The sequence below is a fragment of the Dermacentor andersoni genome, chromosome 1 (genome assembly GCF_023375885.2).
Source record: "Dermacentor andersoni chromosome 1, qqDerAnde1_hic_scaffold, whole genome shotgun sequence".
Lineage (NCBI taxonomy): Eukaryota > Metazoa > Arthropoda > Arachnida > Ixodida > Ixodidae > Dermacentor > Dermacentor andersoni.
Genome location: NC_092814.1, coordinates 239024949 through 239044356, shown reverse-complemented (window position 1 = coordinate 239044356; position 19408 = coordinate 239024949). Strand labels below are relative to the sequence as shown.

General features: G+C 44.2%; 1 protein-coding gene across 1 annotated transcript in view; it reads right to left on the bottom strand.

Moving 5' to 3' along the window:
* LOC126547988 (fatty acid CoA ligase Acsl3-like) overlaps positions 1–14710 on the bottom strand; it is a 120511-nt gene extending 105801 nt beyond the window's left edge. Inside the window, exons 1-4 of the mRNA XM_050196052.3 lie at positions 14273–14710; positions 13204–13341; positions 2700–2900; positions 799–976 (exon numbers count right to left, since the gene is read on the bottom strand). Of these exons, the coding sequence (XP_050052009.2) occupies positions 799–976; positions 2700–2900; positions 13204–13320 (496 nt within the window). The 5' untranslated portion in view covers positions 13321–13341; positions 14273–14710. The remainder of the gene's footprint in view (positions 1–798; positions 977–2699; positions 2901–13203; positions 13342–14272) is intronic.
* Between the last annotated feature and the right edge of the window lie 4698 nt (positions 14711–19408).

The window sequence follows — 19408 nt, the reverse complement described above, 5'->3', positions numbered from 1 at the left end:
TTAAGCGCGACCAGTGAAGAAGTGCCATTTACATCGACAGTTCCCAAGCCATTGTGCCTATGACCAGAGCTGGCCATGGGTCATGGGCCCGCCGCGGTGGCTTAGGGACTATGGTGTTGCGGCGCTAAGCACAAGGTCGCGAGATCAAATCTCGGCTGCGGTGGACGCATTTAGATAGGGGCGAAATGCAAAAACGCCCGTGTCCCTTGCATTGAGGTCACATTAAAGATTCTCTGCTGGTCATAATTAATCCGGAGTCCCCCACTACGGCGTGCCTTAGAATCAAATCACGGTTCTGGCCCGTAAAACCCCAGAATTCAATTCAAAATCATGGGTCGTGGCGTCGGGATCGCACCGCATCGCCATCACTAAAATAAAAAAAAAGGAAGTCGAGTGACGTGCAGAATGTCCTCAACTTCCGATGTTTTGCGTTCTTATGACGCAGGCGATCTACCGAAGGGCTCCAGCAGTGACTCTGCTCCCGTGCGCCATGGATTGGCAAGTTTTGACTACAACGGTACGCGTTTATTCAGAGTATGATGGTGTATAGGTGTTCTCGACGTCATAGTCTAATTTGACAACGTTCAGTATCGCATTTCGGACGCTTCTAAGAAGATAATTGGTAGAGTTTTTTTTTTTTTTTACCACACCGATGCCTACCTAACGTAACAATTGTGGAAAGATAGCGCCTAAATCCCTCAAAATCATAGTTGTGTTGATTTCTACGTGTTAATCGTACACTTAGTAAACAGCTCCAGAAGCGTAAAGTATACAGCAAAAGAGTAACAGCGCACTTACCGGTTATGGCCCTCCGGAAGCAGGCGAGTGCTATGAGCATCCACTCCTCGCGTGTGTCTGCGAAGATGACGACGCGGGAGTAGGGCAGATGGCCGAGCGTGTTGAGACCTCTCGCCAGGGCGTCCACGATGGTGTGGGCCTCTTTGTACGATTTCCAACGGTATTCGCCCAACTCGTACTGCGGCGCCAGTCAGAGGATGCGCATGTGCGTCGTCAACGATTTCGCCAGTTTCGATGAAGTCGTCGAACACTTGATTGACGTCTAAACTACAACGTTAAATGCTTTCTGCGGGCTTCGAAAATACGAAAGAGCGCTTGATAAACGCTCTCCTATTGCACACACCGAAAGTACTGATATATCGCAATCACTGAGGAGCGTTAACGAAGCGCTATGATTACTTGGGTCGCGTATCAACACTGCCTTGAAATTTCTGGAACAGAGATAAAGTTTCCATTGGCGGAAAAATCAGGAATAATGGGTTTAAGTCAGTCATACGTGATCTTCGCATGCACTATGCGCACTTTATACTGGCAGAGTGCGGCTGTTGCGAACGGCGCTTAAAACCGTGATAATTATAGACTGGCGGCAAAGGTAATGAAACAACCGCTACGAGCTCTTTCATTGATAGCATAAGAGTATAGATCACACAAGCATATATTATGCACCGGTGAACGATGTTTAATGCTCTAATAAGAGCGCAAACAGCCTAGCATAAAACTCAGGCCCAAACAATGAAACGTTCCTTTCCTTTGAGCGCTTCCTAACCTTACGTGAGGCCTCCTTACAGCGAAGGACCGATGGAAGAAGCAAGCGTACTCTGAAAGCTCCCTTCGCCCGTCCTCGCGTAAGGAGCGGTTGCCGCATACCTGGGTTCGAGATTATCTCTTAAAATCTTCACGCGAACACCATTATTCTATAAAAAATGTTGTATCGTCGCACAATCTTTAAATTGAAGAGCTAATATAGAGAAACGTGGACGCTTTCATCTAGTTTTGTTTACTAAAGTTTAAAAAAAGCAGCGCATTACAGTGCAAAACTTGATGTGCTCCATCAACGCTGGCACGCAGGCGTCGTGCAAGGCCTAGCAACGCGTTCATGCCGCACGCGTGGCTGAAACGAACATGCCTGGCAAGACGTACCGTGCTCGCGCTTCTCCGCAGGTGGGCGACAGCGCGCATGCGCAAGCAAATGTCACGTGCTTAAGCAGTGAGGTGAAGCGCTCGTTCAGGGCCAGGAGCGGCGTAAGGACGCATGAAGGTAGCTTTGGAGCTACCTTATGCTGAGGAAGCACCAAGGAAGCCTTCACCGAGGGCACCTCAGTAAGGAAGCTTTCAGAGTGACATAAGGTAGCCTCACCGCAATGAAGGCTTCCTTACTGAGGTAAGGAAGATTTCATTGTTTGGCCCTCAGTCAATATAGACGTCCAAGAAAAGTTACAGGATGGCAGTAGGCTGCATTTTCCAAATATTGCATGATTATAGCAAATAAAGGCAGCTGCTTCTAAGTATTGGCAGTCATGCACATTCACAGGGTGATGCATGAGTGCACTGTGCCACTGGTAGGTTGTGGTATAGTTGGTACTTATCGCCACAATGTGTTTTGCTTACTTTTGATCTATTTCTACACGAGGCATATGCTCGTCCACAGGGGTGCAAACGTTTACCGTCACTCGTGCTGTGATAAGGCAAATTTTTCGCTGTTTGTGTGCGCAGCATAGTGTGGACGTGCGCATTGATGTAGCCGAAAGCACAAGAATAGACTGCCACTTTAGATTCCACAAGAATTCATCGACTGAGAGCAAAGGAGGAGCCCAAGTAGATTTTCGGTGGCTGCCGTTTTGCGGGGTCTTTTGAGGCCGACAGGAAGCACGGAAATTTAATGCGAAGTGAGTGACGCTTACCTTGATCATTCGTTTGCCATCAAGCACTTCGTATTTCTCTTTCTTGCAAACACGTGTTCCAAGGCATGGCTTGTCACCGTACTTCTCCACAGCCCGTCTGAAGAGTGCGTCAATTGTTTCCTGTCCCTTAAACTGTGCCCTCATGACATCCGGCGTGTATCGAACCACAGGCGCATCCCTTTTGTTGGACAGCGGTCCTGCCTGCATTGTAGTAAAAATGAACGCGTTTCGAGTGTACTCGGTTGAACGGAAACCTGGCTTCGGGTACTTGAGTTGCGCTCATCACCCATGGCATATTTCGAGAGGCATGCATAAACGACTTTCGAGAAGTAGGCGCAACCTGTTGCCCCCGGAAGTGTCCATCCAGGTCAAGGTGGTAGGCCGCATTCGAAAGGAATTTTTTTTTCACGAAGTTGCTTTTTTTACGTTTTATGTATACCCAAACATTCAGCAACATGTTGCACAATATCATCTTCCTATCGTCATTAGTTTGGGGGTGACAGTAAGTTTCCCAACTTATACTCTCGCATTGCGAAACCAAAAATCAGTACTATTTACATCCATTCACTTCACAGTTCCATATCCAGCGCTTATAAGAAACACTGCTTGTGTTCAAAATACTTTTTTCATTTTTATGTTGTCGCCGAGCGGCCACATGAACAAAAGTGGACCCTAGTGCATCCCATGGGGGGTTGCAGCTATCAAGGTGGTGCATTTTAGGCCTCTGTGTAGTTTTGACATCTTTCACGTGGTTTGAAGATTTGTTTACGTTTTCCTCAAAACAAGATTTTGCTCCACCTCATGTTCTAGAAACTTTGATAACTTTTTTGAATTAACATTTCGATACGAAATTTTGACCCTCATTCTTAACATTCTTCACGTGTGCAACGAACTAGAACGAAAGAAATTTACGCAATATTTTTGCATTTACAGCTCATCTTACGAAGAAATTTGGTCAAAATTGGCAATTTATCTCACTTTGCTTAGTTTTCACATCACTTTCTTAATATTTATCACATTGCATTTATTCCAGTTCATTACACAGGTCTCCCACTTAGCTACATAAATGCCAAAGCTTTACTCAATTCAGCAAATCATTAGTTACTTATCACTGCTGGCACGACTACCACTTTTAGCACATTTTATGAAAAAAAATGGCTGCCAAAAAATAAGATGAACGATTTTCGGCACTTTAAATGGTTTGATAAGCTAAACAAGACATATAATGGTTTCCAGCAAGTACGGACGCGAGCACAAGTAAGTAGAAACGGACAGGACAACGCTGGACTTACAACTGAAGTTTATTGCGAAAACATTCCACAAATCTCCGCCGCGCATGCGTATACACCCAAGAACAATGACAAGGTTTGTAGTCAATTATCAACAAAAGTTATACACTTACACAAAAGCGAAGTCACACCCTTTCGAAACAAAGGTAACAACACGTGGATTAACATAACAAATCCGCAGCATGCGTGAGCATCGCTATTTGCTACCTACAGGTACAGGAGGGAACTGCCATTGCATTGCAAAAAGCACGAATGCCGACCAGTTTTTGATAGTGTATCGATAGTGGGGAGAGGGCGCAGTAAAATGGGAAGAGAAATTAGCGAAGCGTTCCACATGAAAAAGTTCGGCGCGCATACATGTGTGAGTGAACTTTCGGGTCATATCAATGATAAAGAACTTCAATTTATAAATTTCTCATGTTAATTCACGTGTTGCTGCCTTTGTCGGGAAGGGGTGTGACTTCGCTTTTGTGTACGTGTATAACTTTTGTTGATAATTGACTACGAACCTTGTCATTGTTCTTGGGTGTATACGCATGCGTGGTGGAGATTTGTGGAATGTTTTCACAATAAACTTCATTTGTAAGTCCAGCGTTGTCCTGTCCGTTTGTACTTACTTGTGCTCGCGTCCGTACTTGCTGGAAACCATTATACGTTCACCATGCACCAACTGGCCCTGCAAACTACTTTACTAAACAGGACATGCTTATTCAGGAACAAAATTATTTGAATCCTGGCTCCTGATTTAAAGAATTTTTTTGCGTGTGGCCTACTACCTTAAACTTGCCACGCGGACCAGTGTAATTTGGGCCCTTAGTCATAAAACTACTCTTATACGTAAATTTCATCCGCGGTTGGCCATCGCCACGGTGTTCGTCTCCTCGTCACACCGATCGCTCCTAGTTGCACTGATTACTGTCATAAGGGGCGGATGTCCGAGCACCAGTCAGTCAAGAAAATTGCATAAAGTTATGTGAATATACATACCCAGGAATTCTGGACATGCGTTTAGTTGCTTTTTTCGCCACCACGTGGCGTATCGACCTTAAAGATTTGAAATTCGCGCCGTGACGTATGCCATGACGGACAACTAAAGAAAACATAAAAAAGAAGCACGTACACCCTGAGACTCTTGCTTCACCTCGGCACTTGGAAACGAGCGCGCTTATGTATCAGCCTTATCTTCAATATAACCTGCTACTTGCTCGACTAGCAATGAATCGACAATTTTGCTAGACACTTTGCCAGACAGCTCGTCGGTATTCCGGGTGAGATGTCTGGCCGAGATAACGGCTCCCGCAAAGCTTCCGCTGGGTTTCCTTTCTTCATTGTTTTTCTTATTATTTGTGCAATAGTGCGGCCGCGGGCTTCCGTGTAGTCAGCGTTATTTTTCTTGTGTTTTCTAAGGAACGGTGTGATTCAATAAGAGGAAGCTTTAGCTCGAGCCCTTCTTCGATGCCGGCTGCTCAAATACATGTAAAACGCATAAATGATTTTATGATGCAATCGCTCAACCGATCTGAATGAGAATTGTTGCGTTCAAGAGAGAACGTTAGATCACAGTGATCGCTGCAATAATAATCTTGATTTAGGTTCTGGCATTCTTGACAAGAATTATCCGAAATCGGCAAATCTGAAAAAAGAATCGAAGTACGAAGTTTACGAATCCGTTAGTTCGGATAAAAATTGATATCGCATCCCTTTAAACTGCATTAAAAAATTAAATTATGGGTTTTTTACGTGCCAAAACCACTTTCTGATTATGAGGCACGCCATAGTGGAGGACTCCGGAAATTTCGACCACCTAGGGTTCTTTGACGTGCACCTAAATCTAACCACACGGGTGTTTTCGGAATTCGCCCCCATCGAAATGCGGCCGCCATGGTCGGGATTCGATCCCGCGACCTCGTGCTCAGCAGCCCAACCCCATAGCCACTGAGTAACCACGGCGGGTTCTAAACTGCATCCCTTGGAGCATCTCAATCGGACAAATTCGATGTATGAATTTATAACTTATGTGAAGTTGTTACAATGCCTGTAAAGATTTTGCGAATACCATATTCAGGACTTAGTGGTGTATTTGAGAGTGGCATATGATATATCATTTTTGTCCGAATTAAATGAAATATTAGGTGCAGCTTACAGAATTCCGATATCATCTGTAGTTGCTGAGGTACAGAGTCATATACTTCGAGTATTGTTTCTTGAAATCTTGCATTTTTTAGAATTAAAGAAAGGAGGAAGCTAAATAATAATTCGCTTTCTGAAATCTCATGTTAACTGCTTCTTTGTAGTTCAACACAACTCATGAATTGTGGTGCAGTAATTGTAAGATGAAGGGATTGCTGTTTTCCCATGTAGGAGCTAAAGCTTCCCATTAAGTTTAGAATAATATTTTTGCTGAGAGAAGAAGTAAGACCGGTAGCGTATATACATTATGGCGGCCGCAGTCCGATGGGGGCGAAATGCGAAGACACACGTGTACTTGGATTTAGCTGTACGTTAAAGAAACTCAGGTGGTCGAAGTTTTCCGGATTCCCCCACTACGCCATGCCTCATAATCAGATCTTGGTCTTGGCACGCAAAACCCCGTAATTTATTTTTTTAACTTAGAGAATGTACAGTAATTTACAGTAATTGACAAAGCCAAGCCTACAGCAGGCTAGTCATTACAGCCTTCACTTCTTCAGACCTAAGCTCGGGCTCATCTTCCTCAGCTTTGTGCAGAGCTGCGCAACATATTTCCACTTGGCGTGGAAGCGCCGTACCACTGCTTTTTTGGAAGAAAAGGATTGGTAGCGTTTTAGACGGCTGACCTGAACGACGTGATGGGAAGTCTGGATGGAGCGTGTAATAGGTGTGACCGGAGACATATCGTAGGGTTACGTTGGTTACCTAACAGAGGACCCGGTAAGGGCCGGAGTAGCGGGATATCAGTTTTTCCGAGAGGCCGAAACGGCGGGTGGGCGATCGCAGAGGGACAAGATCCCCGGAAATATAATCGGCGTCCCGGTGACTATTGTCACAAATGCTTTTACGCTTGTTCCGAGAAGCACAAAGGCGACGGCGAGCAACTTGGCGTGTTTCTTGGGCTCGAGCAATGACATCGCTTGTATACTGAGACACGGACTCTTGAGGGGTAGGCAGTATTGTATTAAAAAGCAATACTGGATCTCGGCCGCACAACAAATAAAATGGTGAGTAACGTGCAGTGTCGTGGCGCGATGAATTGTACGCGAATATGACAAACGGGAGAGCAGTATCCCAGTCACGATGGTTATCAGAAACATACATGAACAGCATATCTGTTATTGTTCGATTAAGCCGCTCTGTAAGACCATTCGTCTGCGGATGGCATGCATTAGTAAATTTGTGCTTAGCAGAATAAGCACGGAGGAAGTCGGCCACAACTGTAAAGAGGAAGGAGCGACCCCTGTCGGTAAGAAGTTGACGAGGAGCGCCGTGGCGAACAATGACGTTGTGCAACATGAAGTAGGCTACGTGTGTTGGAAGGGCTCTGGTGAACGCGAACCAAGTTGTATAATCTGTTGCGACGGCAATCCACTTGTTGCATCAGTCAGATGTGGGGAAAGGTGCCAAGGGGTCTACACCAACGCGATAGAAGGGTTCGGTAGGAACGCCAAGAGGTATCAGTAAACCAGCAGTGAGCACAGATGGCTTCTTCTTGCGTTGACATAACTCACAAGAAGCGACGTAGCGGTGGTCAGGTCGGTACATACCAGGCCGAAAGAAGCGTCGCCGGACACGGTCGTACGTACTGATTCCCCGAGATGACCAAAAGTTGGTAGATCATGCAGCTTGGACAGAATAGTGGTGCGAACATGCCCGGGAATAACCAGCACCTTCTCAGATCCACTGGGGTACCTGCTACGCCGACATAAAGTGCCGTCCTTGAGTAGGAACATGCCAAGAGAAGGATCACACGACCTAGATGTGAAGTTTTCCATGGTACCATGTAGGCCCCTCGTGTCACAGGCGAATGGTCGGAGTACGTCAGGTTGTTATTTTGTGCGCATAAAGTGTGCGTGAAGCGCTCGATACCACTATCACTACCGCCGCAGTGAAATGTGAAAATGATGCACAAGTATTCCACAGTAATAGTACCTATCGTATTTCTTCCCAAAAGCTCCAGCTCCATCGGACTGCACTTTTTGCTCCGACAGTAACGTTTGAGGGTGCCTTAAGGTGACGACGCCGCGTTTGCAATACTAAAAATGGAATGGGCAGTTCGACAGGTTATTGAACAATGATTCATGTAAGCATAAGAGAGAAAATTTTACAAATGTCCTAAAAACTGTTTCTCCGGTTGATTAAATCGATTGCAAGAGGCACAAACGAGGCATCGCGTACATATGTGTCGCTCTGCTCCGGAGTTCTACTTACTGCTCCGTTGATGTGCTACAGCCAATTTGGCAGCGAGCCACATTTAAATCTGTGCAGAAATGGACAAATATTTCAACAACTACAGCCGCGTGTGATCAAATCAAGTACACACCGTCCAAACGTGCCATTCTATACACCAGCCTGTCTGCTTTTTCCCACTTTCCAGACCGCGAGGAGATGCCACAGTATATCCTCGAAGTCAGTACTGTTCGAACAATTAAATCAGGCGTAATTATCATGCCCATATCAGTAAATACCTATATTCTAAAGATTATATGATTTAAACATGGGCCTCTTGCGCACAGAAGTGCACTAGTAATCTCAACGAAGTCTATTCTTCAACGCCTTTCGTATCCAGCCGAAGCTTGCAAATATTGTACAACATGTGTCCCGGTGTAGGCGCAGCGTCGGCTGAAAACATCGGCTCTCAACTGTTTGTCAAAACACACAGCAGTTGATAGCGCTTAAGCCGGCACATCCATGGAAGGAAAGAAACATTGCAATAACCACTGTTGACCTGAAGCTTAAGTCAGATGTTGGGGTACAAATCGTTGCAGTGGTATAATTTTCTAATTTTTTTATTACCTCGTGCTGTAGTGAAAATTGCGCCAATAGATAACTTCATGCTCGTCGCTCTGTAATTTGGTCAAATCAGTTGGAAAAATACTGGAATATCACCGTTTTTTATTTCATCTGTTTGTTATTCCATCTGTCAGCCCCTTTCTTCATTTTAGAGTATCACTCCTATATGCTCTCCTATCAGCAATGATTTTACCACGGAGGCAGATATTTTCAAATGACTCGAGCTAGTAACTAAACAAGCATAACCCTCATTCGTTCTTGACCGAAAGGGTAGTCCCAATTAAATTTTCCGAAGCGCGTTCTGTCTGCCGCCTTACAAACAGCCAAAAACTGTCATTCGCCAATTTTGACACTTTATTTTTTTGTTCGTTGGTCGCTGGTAACCGTGGCTCCCTGTCGAGAAGGACGACACTCCGCCTGGCACAAGTCGCTACTCTGCAGGATTCGAGTTCTTACAATAAATGTGTCTTCTCGCTGAACCTAGTGGCGAAGTTCCAGCACCAATGCGTTTGTAGTGAGAAAAGTAGTAGTGTAGCTTTCCCAAGACGTACCCAAGTTTACACTGCACTGGTTTTCCGGGTGCATCTGCGAATGGTCAGTTTCTTGATTTCAAGACTACTTAGATTTACTTCGTTTCTTATTACTTCTTGCGATTGTGGACTTTCGCACGTGACCTGTCCAAAAGAAGTCGGTTGTTTGCGCTCCATGTGTGCCCGTGGGCTCCCTGGCTCTGTCCAGTACATAGAGCAAAAAATACTGAACGTCTCAAAGGTAGCCGAGGCCGGTATTATGCAAATATTCTTTTAGAACGGCTCTATTCCTTTCTTATCGTGCGCCACCCACGCCAAGCCCATTGTGGTTGGAGCGACGGAATCATCAGAATCGCCAGAAGCGGAACGCCGCTCGGGTCAATTACGAAGCGTGATACGGAATGGACAGCTTTAGAATAGCGTTTGTCGCATTACGTACGTTAAACGTAAGCACCTTTGCGGGAAGTTGTGGTGCGCGTACCTTTCAAGTCCTTTAGTTTACCGTACGGAAATGCAAACGTAAAGAAGATGTTATAAAACAAGGCGCCTTCTGGTGCCTCGTGCCAAACGTATCCTAACCAAGACGATCCATTAGCAACCATCCTGCTGTTACTATGCGGACGCGTCACGTTAAGCCTTGGGCGCTGAATCGCCGAACGATCTGACAAAATGGACGCACTATACGCTCATAACTAACCTTTCAGGTGAGTTCAGAGAAAGCGAAAGCTCATTACAATAGTTACTGGCGATCAACGCGAGTGAGAGCGTAGCCATCATGAGAATTCACGCTGAAGCGGGAGCCATCGGTGCCGCCATGTTCGCCACGCTATTTCTTAGCGTCCGTAAACATTACGAACGTTTAACTCTCAAAATAACGTGCGTTATCATAGCGCACGTCAACCACAGAGACCCAATAACGCTCGGAGCGTGCACAGTGAGGACGACGCTATTTTTTGCGTACGTAATGCGTTTACGTTTGGTTGCAAACGCTATTCTAAAGCTGTGTAATAACTGGAAATGGATGGAATGGAATAATGGAATAATGGATTTACTTCTCCTGTTTACAACAGAAAGGAAGCATATGCTAAAGGCCGTGTGGCCTGACAAAGGCTTCTGCACTTACAACTATTCGGCACGCAAGCCGTACGCAGCACACAAATCATACAGATATACGGAAATCAACTGGAGTGTCGGGATAAAAAGTAATATTTTCGTTAAAAAAAAGAAAAAAAGCATGACTTCAAGAAATACACTTAGGGTACATTTTGCGGTATTTTGTTTTAAACTATAACTATAACCCGGAAACAAATGAAATAACTAACAATTTATACTACGGTTCTAATCAGACAAACTCAATATTATTGGCAATGAGAAAGGTTTTGTATGATTTATTCGGACTTTCCATAATTTCATTATGAAATCACGTAGGCGATTTAGCAGTGTAGGCATCTGGTAACTAACTAGTCGTTATCCGTAATTGGTTGTTATTTTAGGTGCTCTCATATTATGTTGCCGTCAGCTGCAATGCAGATTGGTAGGTACATTAAGGATATGCTGTGATTTGTTTTGTTTAATGTATTGCATCAACTTGTAGTAATATACCTGGTTTTCCTTTAACATATAATGTTTATAAAAGATAGCTTGGTTCTAAAGTTTTGTACAAGGCCACGATATCCCTCGAATGCACGTAAGACTCTCTCTTGCAGTACTATCACTTTATTATAGTTTTTTTGCGAAGTAGTGCCCCAAATTATATGCAATAGGTTAAGCGAGAATCAAAAAGTGCCTAGTACAAGGAATGTTGGAACCACGGAGGAACCAGGGTGCTCAGTCTATATAAGCAACCGACAGTTCTACTTAGTTCCATAACAATTTGGTCGACGTGCATGTTCTAGGCCAAATCTTCCTGGAACCACACTCCGAGAAATTTCTAACATTTTACCGTTCTATCGTCCTATATTCAAAAAGAATAGATATACTACAGTTATGTAGTTTATTAGTTCAAGCAAAGATAATATATTTTGTTTTAGAAGAATCCATTCGTAACTTATTATGTTGTAACCAGCAAGAAAGTTGCATCAGGTAATTGTTAACTTTCACGTCGAGCTCTGTAATAGTAGCAGCTTTAAATAACAAGTTAGTATCATCTGCATACATAACTAATTGAGGAGACTAGGGGATGTCACAGAGGTCACTAATATAAATTAAAACAAAAGAGGTCCAAGTATTGATCCTTGCGGAACACCCGTTATGATTTCCGCGTATGATGAAACATCATTATTTATGCTGACATGTTGATAACGATTTGTTAAGTAATTTCGTAAACCTTCCAGTACGATACCTCGTACACCATACCGTTCCAATTTACTAATTAATAAATTGTGGCATACTGAATGAAATGCTTTCCTGAGGTCTACAAATAAACCTGATGTGTACATTCTATTTTCATTATTTGTTATTATTTTATGTTTGACATTAAGAAGAGCTGCTTCACAAGATTTATTTTTTTGGAAAACATATGGCATGTCACTGATTGCGTTATATTTACTGAAAAAGTTTTGTAATCTAATATTCAGGGCACTCTCGAACACCTTTGATAGAACAGGTAAAAGAGATATCGGCCGATAATGTGTCATGAAGTGTTTATCACCTCCTTTGTAAATTGGGCATACTAGGGCGATATTTAGAATATCTGGAAAACCGCTTTCAAACATTCCATTTATGACGTGAGCTATGACAGGTGCTATATCGCCAATATGTTTCAGTAGTACTGGTTTAACATCCTCATACCCAGGAGAGACGTTGTTTTTTACTTTAAGCAATAGTTGGATAACCTCAGCAGGTGTAAGAGGAGAAAGTATCGCTGAGTTAGTCAGACTGAATTTGCTCGCTACAGGTGTGGCCATGGGTACCACCCCGTCGGGATGCTGGGTAATGGAAACGAAATATTCACTCAAAGCAGCTGCTGCCTCTCTGCCTGTCAACACACTAGTGGTTCTCTTTATGTTTGTCTCAGTGTCCTGTCTTTTCGTAGAAGTTAGGTCTCTAACTTCATTACAAACTTTCCTAGGGTCATTTTTTATTTTAGCAAAAAACCGTTCATAGTACTTAATTTTTGCTTGCTTTAATTCAGCGGTGACCTTATTTATGTATTTTTTGAACTCAGTCAACAGTTGCGCACTCCTGCATTTTACAAACAAGTGATACATTTTTTTTTGTGTTATCATTTTTAAGAAAGCAGCATTTATCCAAGGTTTTCGTATTTTCCTACTCCTCTGATTGCACAATTTCAACGGAAACGCTTGGTCGTAGCACAAAAAAACAACAACTCGTATACCACATTTGTATCTTGTTTTTCAAGTACACAAGACCAGTCTGTTGATAGAATCAGGGAACGGAAATTTTCAAATGATCTTGCGCGAAAACAACGGTTCATAGCTTATTTCCCTCCTTCCCCTTTTTTACACGCGTAAGGAATGAAACAAAATACAGGCAGATGATCGCTTATCTCAGCGGATAACAGCCCCGCAGCGCAGTCAGTTGGGCGTATATTGGTTATGCATATATCAAAAAGTCGCTGTTTGCATCGTTGCATTATCCAAGCCCTAATTCCTTAAAAAAGAATAGCCGCTTTTGCTAACACAGCTCGTAATGCTAAAACGGAGAAAAGTGCAGCGGTATTCAGTGCATGGAGCTTACCCAAACGGTACTTTGCTTTCGTACTCGAATCCATGGTCGCTGCACGATTATGTAAACCGGCAAGGTGACGATGTCGTAGACCGTGACAAGAACCCGCAGGAGGACCTCAAGTAGCATTCCTACGAACCGACGGGGATTCTACGACGAGAGCAAAATGGCGCACTTTAAGCATAACGCAATTGATATATATGCCAAAGAGAAATGTCTGGAAGTTCTAGTAATCAGGGACCAAATTAGCAAAGCCTTTGGCCCATACGAACAAGCGGCGCCTGGACAATGCTCGTGCACCGGTCAGTAACGATATCCACATTCGAGGCACCGGCGAATCACGAACCGTTGTGGCGCGCACGTAGTTGCGTGCAAGCAATGGCCTTGCCGATTCCGTTCCTGTGTCCTTAAGGTGTTTTCAAAGTGACTGCTCACCAGGCCGCAAATCTCAAATGGACGCGGTAATTAACATCAGTATCTCACACCGAGAAGATAACATTGCACGTTATGCAAAAGAGTAGAATACTCACGCTGGTGTTACAAAAGTTAATGCGCTCTTTTAATATCGCGACGAGCATTTGCAGGGATTTCCTCGACTGACCCGACTAGCAAACCTGTCATGTCTAAACAGTAGCCGCGGACGCATCCACACCGGGCCTGAAGCGGCGCAAAAAGTATGCACGCTGTATTTAGTTCTTTTTTTTCTTTTTGTAGTCTTGAATGGAAAACTTGTCCACGCAGGAGACCATTCAGCGCGTTCGCCTTGTCAGTATTCGGTCAAGTTGAAGAGCAAACATGTTTGGCTGAACATCCTAATGTTTTCCCGAAAAGAAAATGAGAACAAGACTATCCAAGAAACCAGTTTCCAGAAAGCTGTCTGCATTTTTCTATTGTGTTCATTTTGGTTCATACTTTGCCCATAACATTGAAGCTATGGCATGTATTCATATAGGGCCGATATTCGCTACCGCGTAAAATTTCTCTCTTTCCCGACCTACTTGTCATTACACGCAAGCTGGCCATCGCCCGAACAATAGCTTTTACTATGACTAACGTGGGTCAGACGCAATAGTGCACTCACAGCTCATTGACCGACGCTTCCAGGCGGCCCCCGTTTGCAGCTGCCGCGAACTTCTCTCACGCAGGCGCGCGCTGGGCCTTCTTGTTGCAGGGCCTGTATTGAACGCGTTGCTTACGGCGGCATACGAGTGAGCAGGCCAGTCAAGCGACGTACCATGACAGACCAGTGACAACCAGCGCTCTCTTCATCGTCCTCGCTCGTGTTTGCAGAGTCCGTGCTGCCCAACATAGAAAAATGATGACAACGATGCTAGCGACGAAATAGACGATGACGATGATGGTCTTCTACAAGGGCACTTACCCACTAAGAGGGATAGGCTAAGAATTAGGCGCAGAATAACACTAAGACCAACAAGTACTTTAAGTAGGAACACAAATGCCAAGGAATACGGAAAAATTCGGAAGTCAAACTAACCCAGTACAATGTATAAAAGGGATAATAAAGAATGAGAGATGAAAGGTCGCTACCCGGCCGCGGTGGCTTAGCGCCTACGGTGTTTCGCCGCTAAGCACGAGGTCACGCGATCAAATCGCGGCGGCCGCATTTCGATGGGGACGAAATGCAAAAACGCCTGAGGCCCACGCATTGATGACGATTTATTGGACCTACTCTGAAACGGGGCGGTGACCAATAGACACCTAGCCTGCTTTAGTTACTCAGGTATGCTATACATGTTCTTCATTCTAACATTTTTGTATACATCTTTATAATCTTTTTTTCTATTCCTCAAAACTTTTTTATCAACCTGGGACCATTATTTATGCCTGTAACGGAGCCGGTCGTATCAATCTCTTCCTTGCTTTTTTTCCCCCCAACACTCTAATCGTCTCTTGCTTTTCTCTACTGCTGACCGGTTGATGCTTCCATCAACTTTAAATCCAAGCGGTTCTGGAAGGTGTGCGTTACCTATCGGTTTCACTGGATGAATCCCTTCGCATTCCATTCAGATGTGCTGAGTGGTCCCCCGATTTTGCTGCAGCATAGGCATGCCTCATCCAGTTGCGAATATTTGCTTCGGTGCGGTTTTGTCTTTAGGCAACCAGCTCGAGCCTCAAATAGCAAAGCATTTCTCTTCGTGTTATCTTACAGATTTTGCCTTCTAATTTCTTTCCTCATATTCTTGTAAATCTTCACTGTCTTTTTTTTTTCCCTTCTTCGCATCCAATTCTCTGTTTCTCTCACTTTCTTTCTGGTGACTGCTGGTTGTCTGTTTACACTTTCAATTACCCTCTACTTGGTTGCCAACTTTCTTGACCTCTTCCTCCATTCTTTGTACACGCTTTTCAGGTACAGATAGTTGTGCACTTAGGAGCATTGGGGTCATTAGGGGCACGTTAAAGATCCCCTGGTGGTCAAAATTAATCTGTAGTCCCCCAATACGGCTTTCCTCATGATCAAATCGTGGTTTTGGCATGTAACACCTTAGAATTAAATAAAAGGTCGCGGCGTTAAAAATTCGAAGTATAGTGGAGCTGAAGTAAAATGAACAATGAATACAGAAAAAAGTAAATGACACGGTGACAGTGTAGTTACACTTGAAAAATTAAATGCAGCATAAGAAAAATTCCTGTTAACAAAGTATGGTTACTACCCTGGCCGAGAAAGAAAAGAAGAAAGACCGGCACCGAATAGGGAGTAGATAAGCGTATAGTTTACATTACGTACATGTATGTAAAGATACAAACAAAATAAATTGGCGATACTTTGAGTACAAACTTCGCATGAATGAAAATTATTGAATGACCCTATGTAAAATTTGTTACACCTTTAAAATTAAACAAAAAGGACCTGCAGTTAAGGCCAACAGTCCACTGAGCGTACTCCACGTCATTTCAGTAACTCAGGGATGTTTGGGGGCAGGAGAACGAATGATTTGCGTCAATTTGGTTCACGTGGCACAAGGTGGTCCTGCCAGCTGATGCTATAATTGCCAATGGTGCATGGCCACCGCGAAGACGTATCGGAGCGAAGCAGAAGTTTCGCATAGACTCAGAGGATAAAGCTCAAATAGAGAGAGAGAGAAAGAGAGAGAGTAAACATTCATTTCAAGAATCAACGTGAAAGCGTTCTTTCTTCACTCAGATTCGGCGTCTCCCCTAGTCCAGAAGGCCGTTGGGAATCGCTGCTTCCCGCGCCTGGTTCACTATCTTGCGCTGATATTCCAGGTCTGAGGCTCCGAGCGAAGCCTCCCACGATTCCTCATGATGCTCTTCTGCTTCATCCTAGTTTTCTGTGGCATCTGCGTAATTGTTCGGTGGCGCGGACACTCCACCACCATATGATAGAGAGTGCCCAGCACTCCTCAGTAGCAGCAGATGTATCAGAAGCAGATGGGGTGCAACCTCTGCATTATAATGCCATGCACATAAGTCTCGATCTGGAGGAGCTGGGTCCCTGATGAGTTTGAGGGTGAGGTAGTGGGTATGCTCTTCTTTCTAGCTGTCTAGCTGGTAATGTGTGAGGTATCCGAATATTTTCTAAGAATGTCCTCGGGGCACGTCGTCTTACAAGACCTCTCTGGGAGGAAGGCCGGAGGAAAAAATAAAAGTGAGGGGTTGGACCACTCAGTCTTATAATTTCCTGATGTCAGTTATTTCTGATGTATGAACGCACGACAAAGCGCTTGGGATACATGCGCCGATTTAGGGAGCACCAGAAAACAGGCAAATGGTGTGCCGGTGTGGTGGTCCAACCGGTCGAACGGGAAGCCAGCACCATTACGAAAAAATCGGATTTGTCGGTGGGAAACCGGCCAGATGGCAACCCTAGAACAAAGCGTAGTACCGAGGCCCCCAAGAGATAGTATTACAAAGACACGTAGCCCAATCTAGTGTAGGCAAAACCTTTTTCGATGGTTTACGGCGAAATATAGACAAGTCGTATATATTGAAACAATTTCATTATACAGGGCGCTTTTTTTAGCTGCACCAAATTTTTTAAAGATTCCCTATGGCTCATAGCATAATTCTAACCTTTGATCTAAATTACTCGATAAGGCGGACATTCATCATCATCATCATCATCATCATCATCATCATCAGCCTAGTTACGCCCACTGCAGGGCAAAGGCCTCTCCCATACTTCTCCAACTACCCCGGTCATGTACTAATTGTGGCCATGTTGTCCCTGCAAACGCCTTAATGTCATCTGCCCACCTAACTTTCTGCCGCCCCCTGCTACGCTTCCCTTCTCTTGGAATCCAGTCCGTAGCTCTTAGTGACCATCGGTTATCTTCCCTCCTCATTACATGTCCGGCCCATGCCCATTTCTTTTTCTTGATTTCAACTAAGATGTCGTTTACCCGCGTTTGTTGCCTCACCCAATCTGCTCTTTTCTTATCCCTTAACGTTACACCCATCATTCTTCTTTCCATAGCTCGTTGCGTCGTTCTCAATTTCAGCAGAACCCTTTTCGTAAGCCTCCAGGTTTCTGCCCCATATGTGAGTACTGGTAACACACAGCTGTTGTACACTTTCCTTTTGAGGGATAGTGGCAACCTACTGTTCATGATTTGAGAATGCCTGCCAAACGCACCCCAACCCATTCTTATTCTTCTGGTTATTTCAGTCTCATGATCCGGATCCGTGGTCACTACCTGCCCTAAGTAGATGTATTCCCTTACCACTTCCAGTGTTTCGCTACCTATCGTAAACTGCTGTTCTCTTCCGAGACTGTTAAACAATACTTTTGTTTTCTGCAGATTAATTTTCAGACCCACCCTTCTGCTTTGCCTCTCCAGGTCAGTGAGCATGCATTGCAATTGGTCTCCTGAGTTACTAAGCAAGGCAATATCATCAGCGAATCGCAAGTTGCTAAGGTATTCTCCATCAACTTTTATCCCCAATTCTTCCCACTCCAGGCCTCTGAATACCTCCTGTAAACATGCTGTGAATAGCATTGGAGATATCGTATCTCCCTGTCTGACGCCTTTCTTTATAGGGATTTTGTTGCTTTCTTTGTGGAGGACTACGGTGGCTGTGGAGCCGCTATAGATATCTTCCAGTATTTTTACATATGGCTCATCTACACCCTGATTCCGTAATGCCTCCATGACTGCTGAGGTTTCGACTGAATCAAACGCTTTCTCGTAATCAATGAAAGCTATATATAAGGGTTGGTTATATTCTGCACATTTCTCTATCACTTGATTGATAGTGTGAATATGGTCTGTTGTTGAGTAGCCTTTACGGAATCCTGCCTGGTCCTTTGGTTGACAGAAGTCTAAGGTGTTCCTGATTCTATTTGCGATTACCTTAGTAAATACTTTGTAGGCAACGGACAGTAAGCTGATCGGTCTATAATTTTTCAAGTCTTTGGCGTCCCCTTTCTTATGGATTAGGATTATGTTAGCGTTCTTCCAAGATTCCGGTACGCTCGAGGTTATGAGGCATTGCGTACACAGGGTGGCCAGTTTCTCTAGAACAATCTGACCACCATCCTTCAACAAATCTGCTGTTACCTGATCCTCCCCAGCTGCCTTCCCCCTTTGCATAGCTCCTAAGGCTTTCTTTACTTCTTCTGGCGTTACCTGTGGGATTTCGAATTCCACTAGGCTATTCTCTCTTCCACTATCGTCGTGGGTGCCACTGGTACTGTATAAATCTCTATAGAACTCCTCAGCCACTTGAACTATCTCGTCCATATTAGTAACGATATTGCCGGCTTTGTCTCTTAACGCACACATCTGATTCTTGCCTATTCCTAGTTTCTTATTCACTGTTTTTAGGCTTCCTCCGTTCCTGAGAGCCTGTTCAATTCTATCCATATTATAGTTCCTGATGTCCGCTGTCTTACGCTTGTTGATTAACTTAGAAAGTTCTGCCAGTTCTATTCTAGCTGTAGGATTAGAGGCTTTCATACATTGGCGTTTCTTGATCAGATCTTTCGTCTCCTGCGATAGCTTACTGGTTTCCTGTCTAACGGCGTTACCACCGACTTCTATTGCGCACTCCTTAATGATGCCCATGAGATTGTCGTTCATTGCTTCAACACTAAGGTCCTCTTCCTGAGTTAAAGTCGAATACCTGTTCTGTAGTTTGATCCGGAATTCCTCTAGTTTCCCTCTTACCGCTAACTCATTGATTGGCTTCTTGTGTACCAGTTTCTTTCGTTCCCTCCTCAAGTCTAGGCTAATTC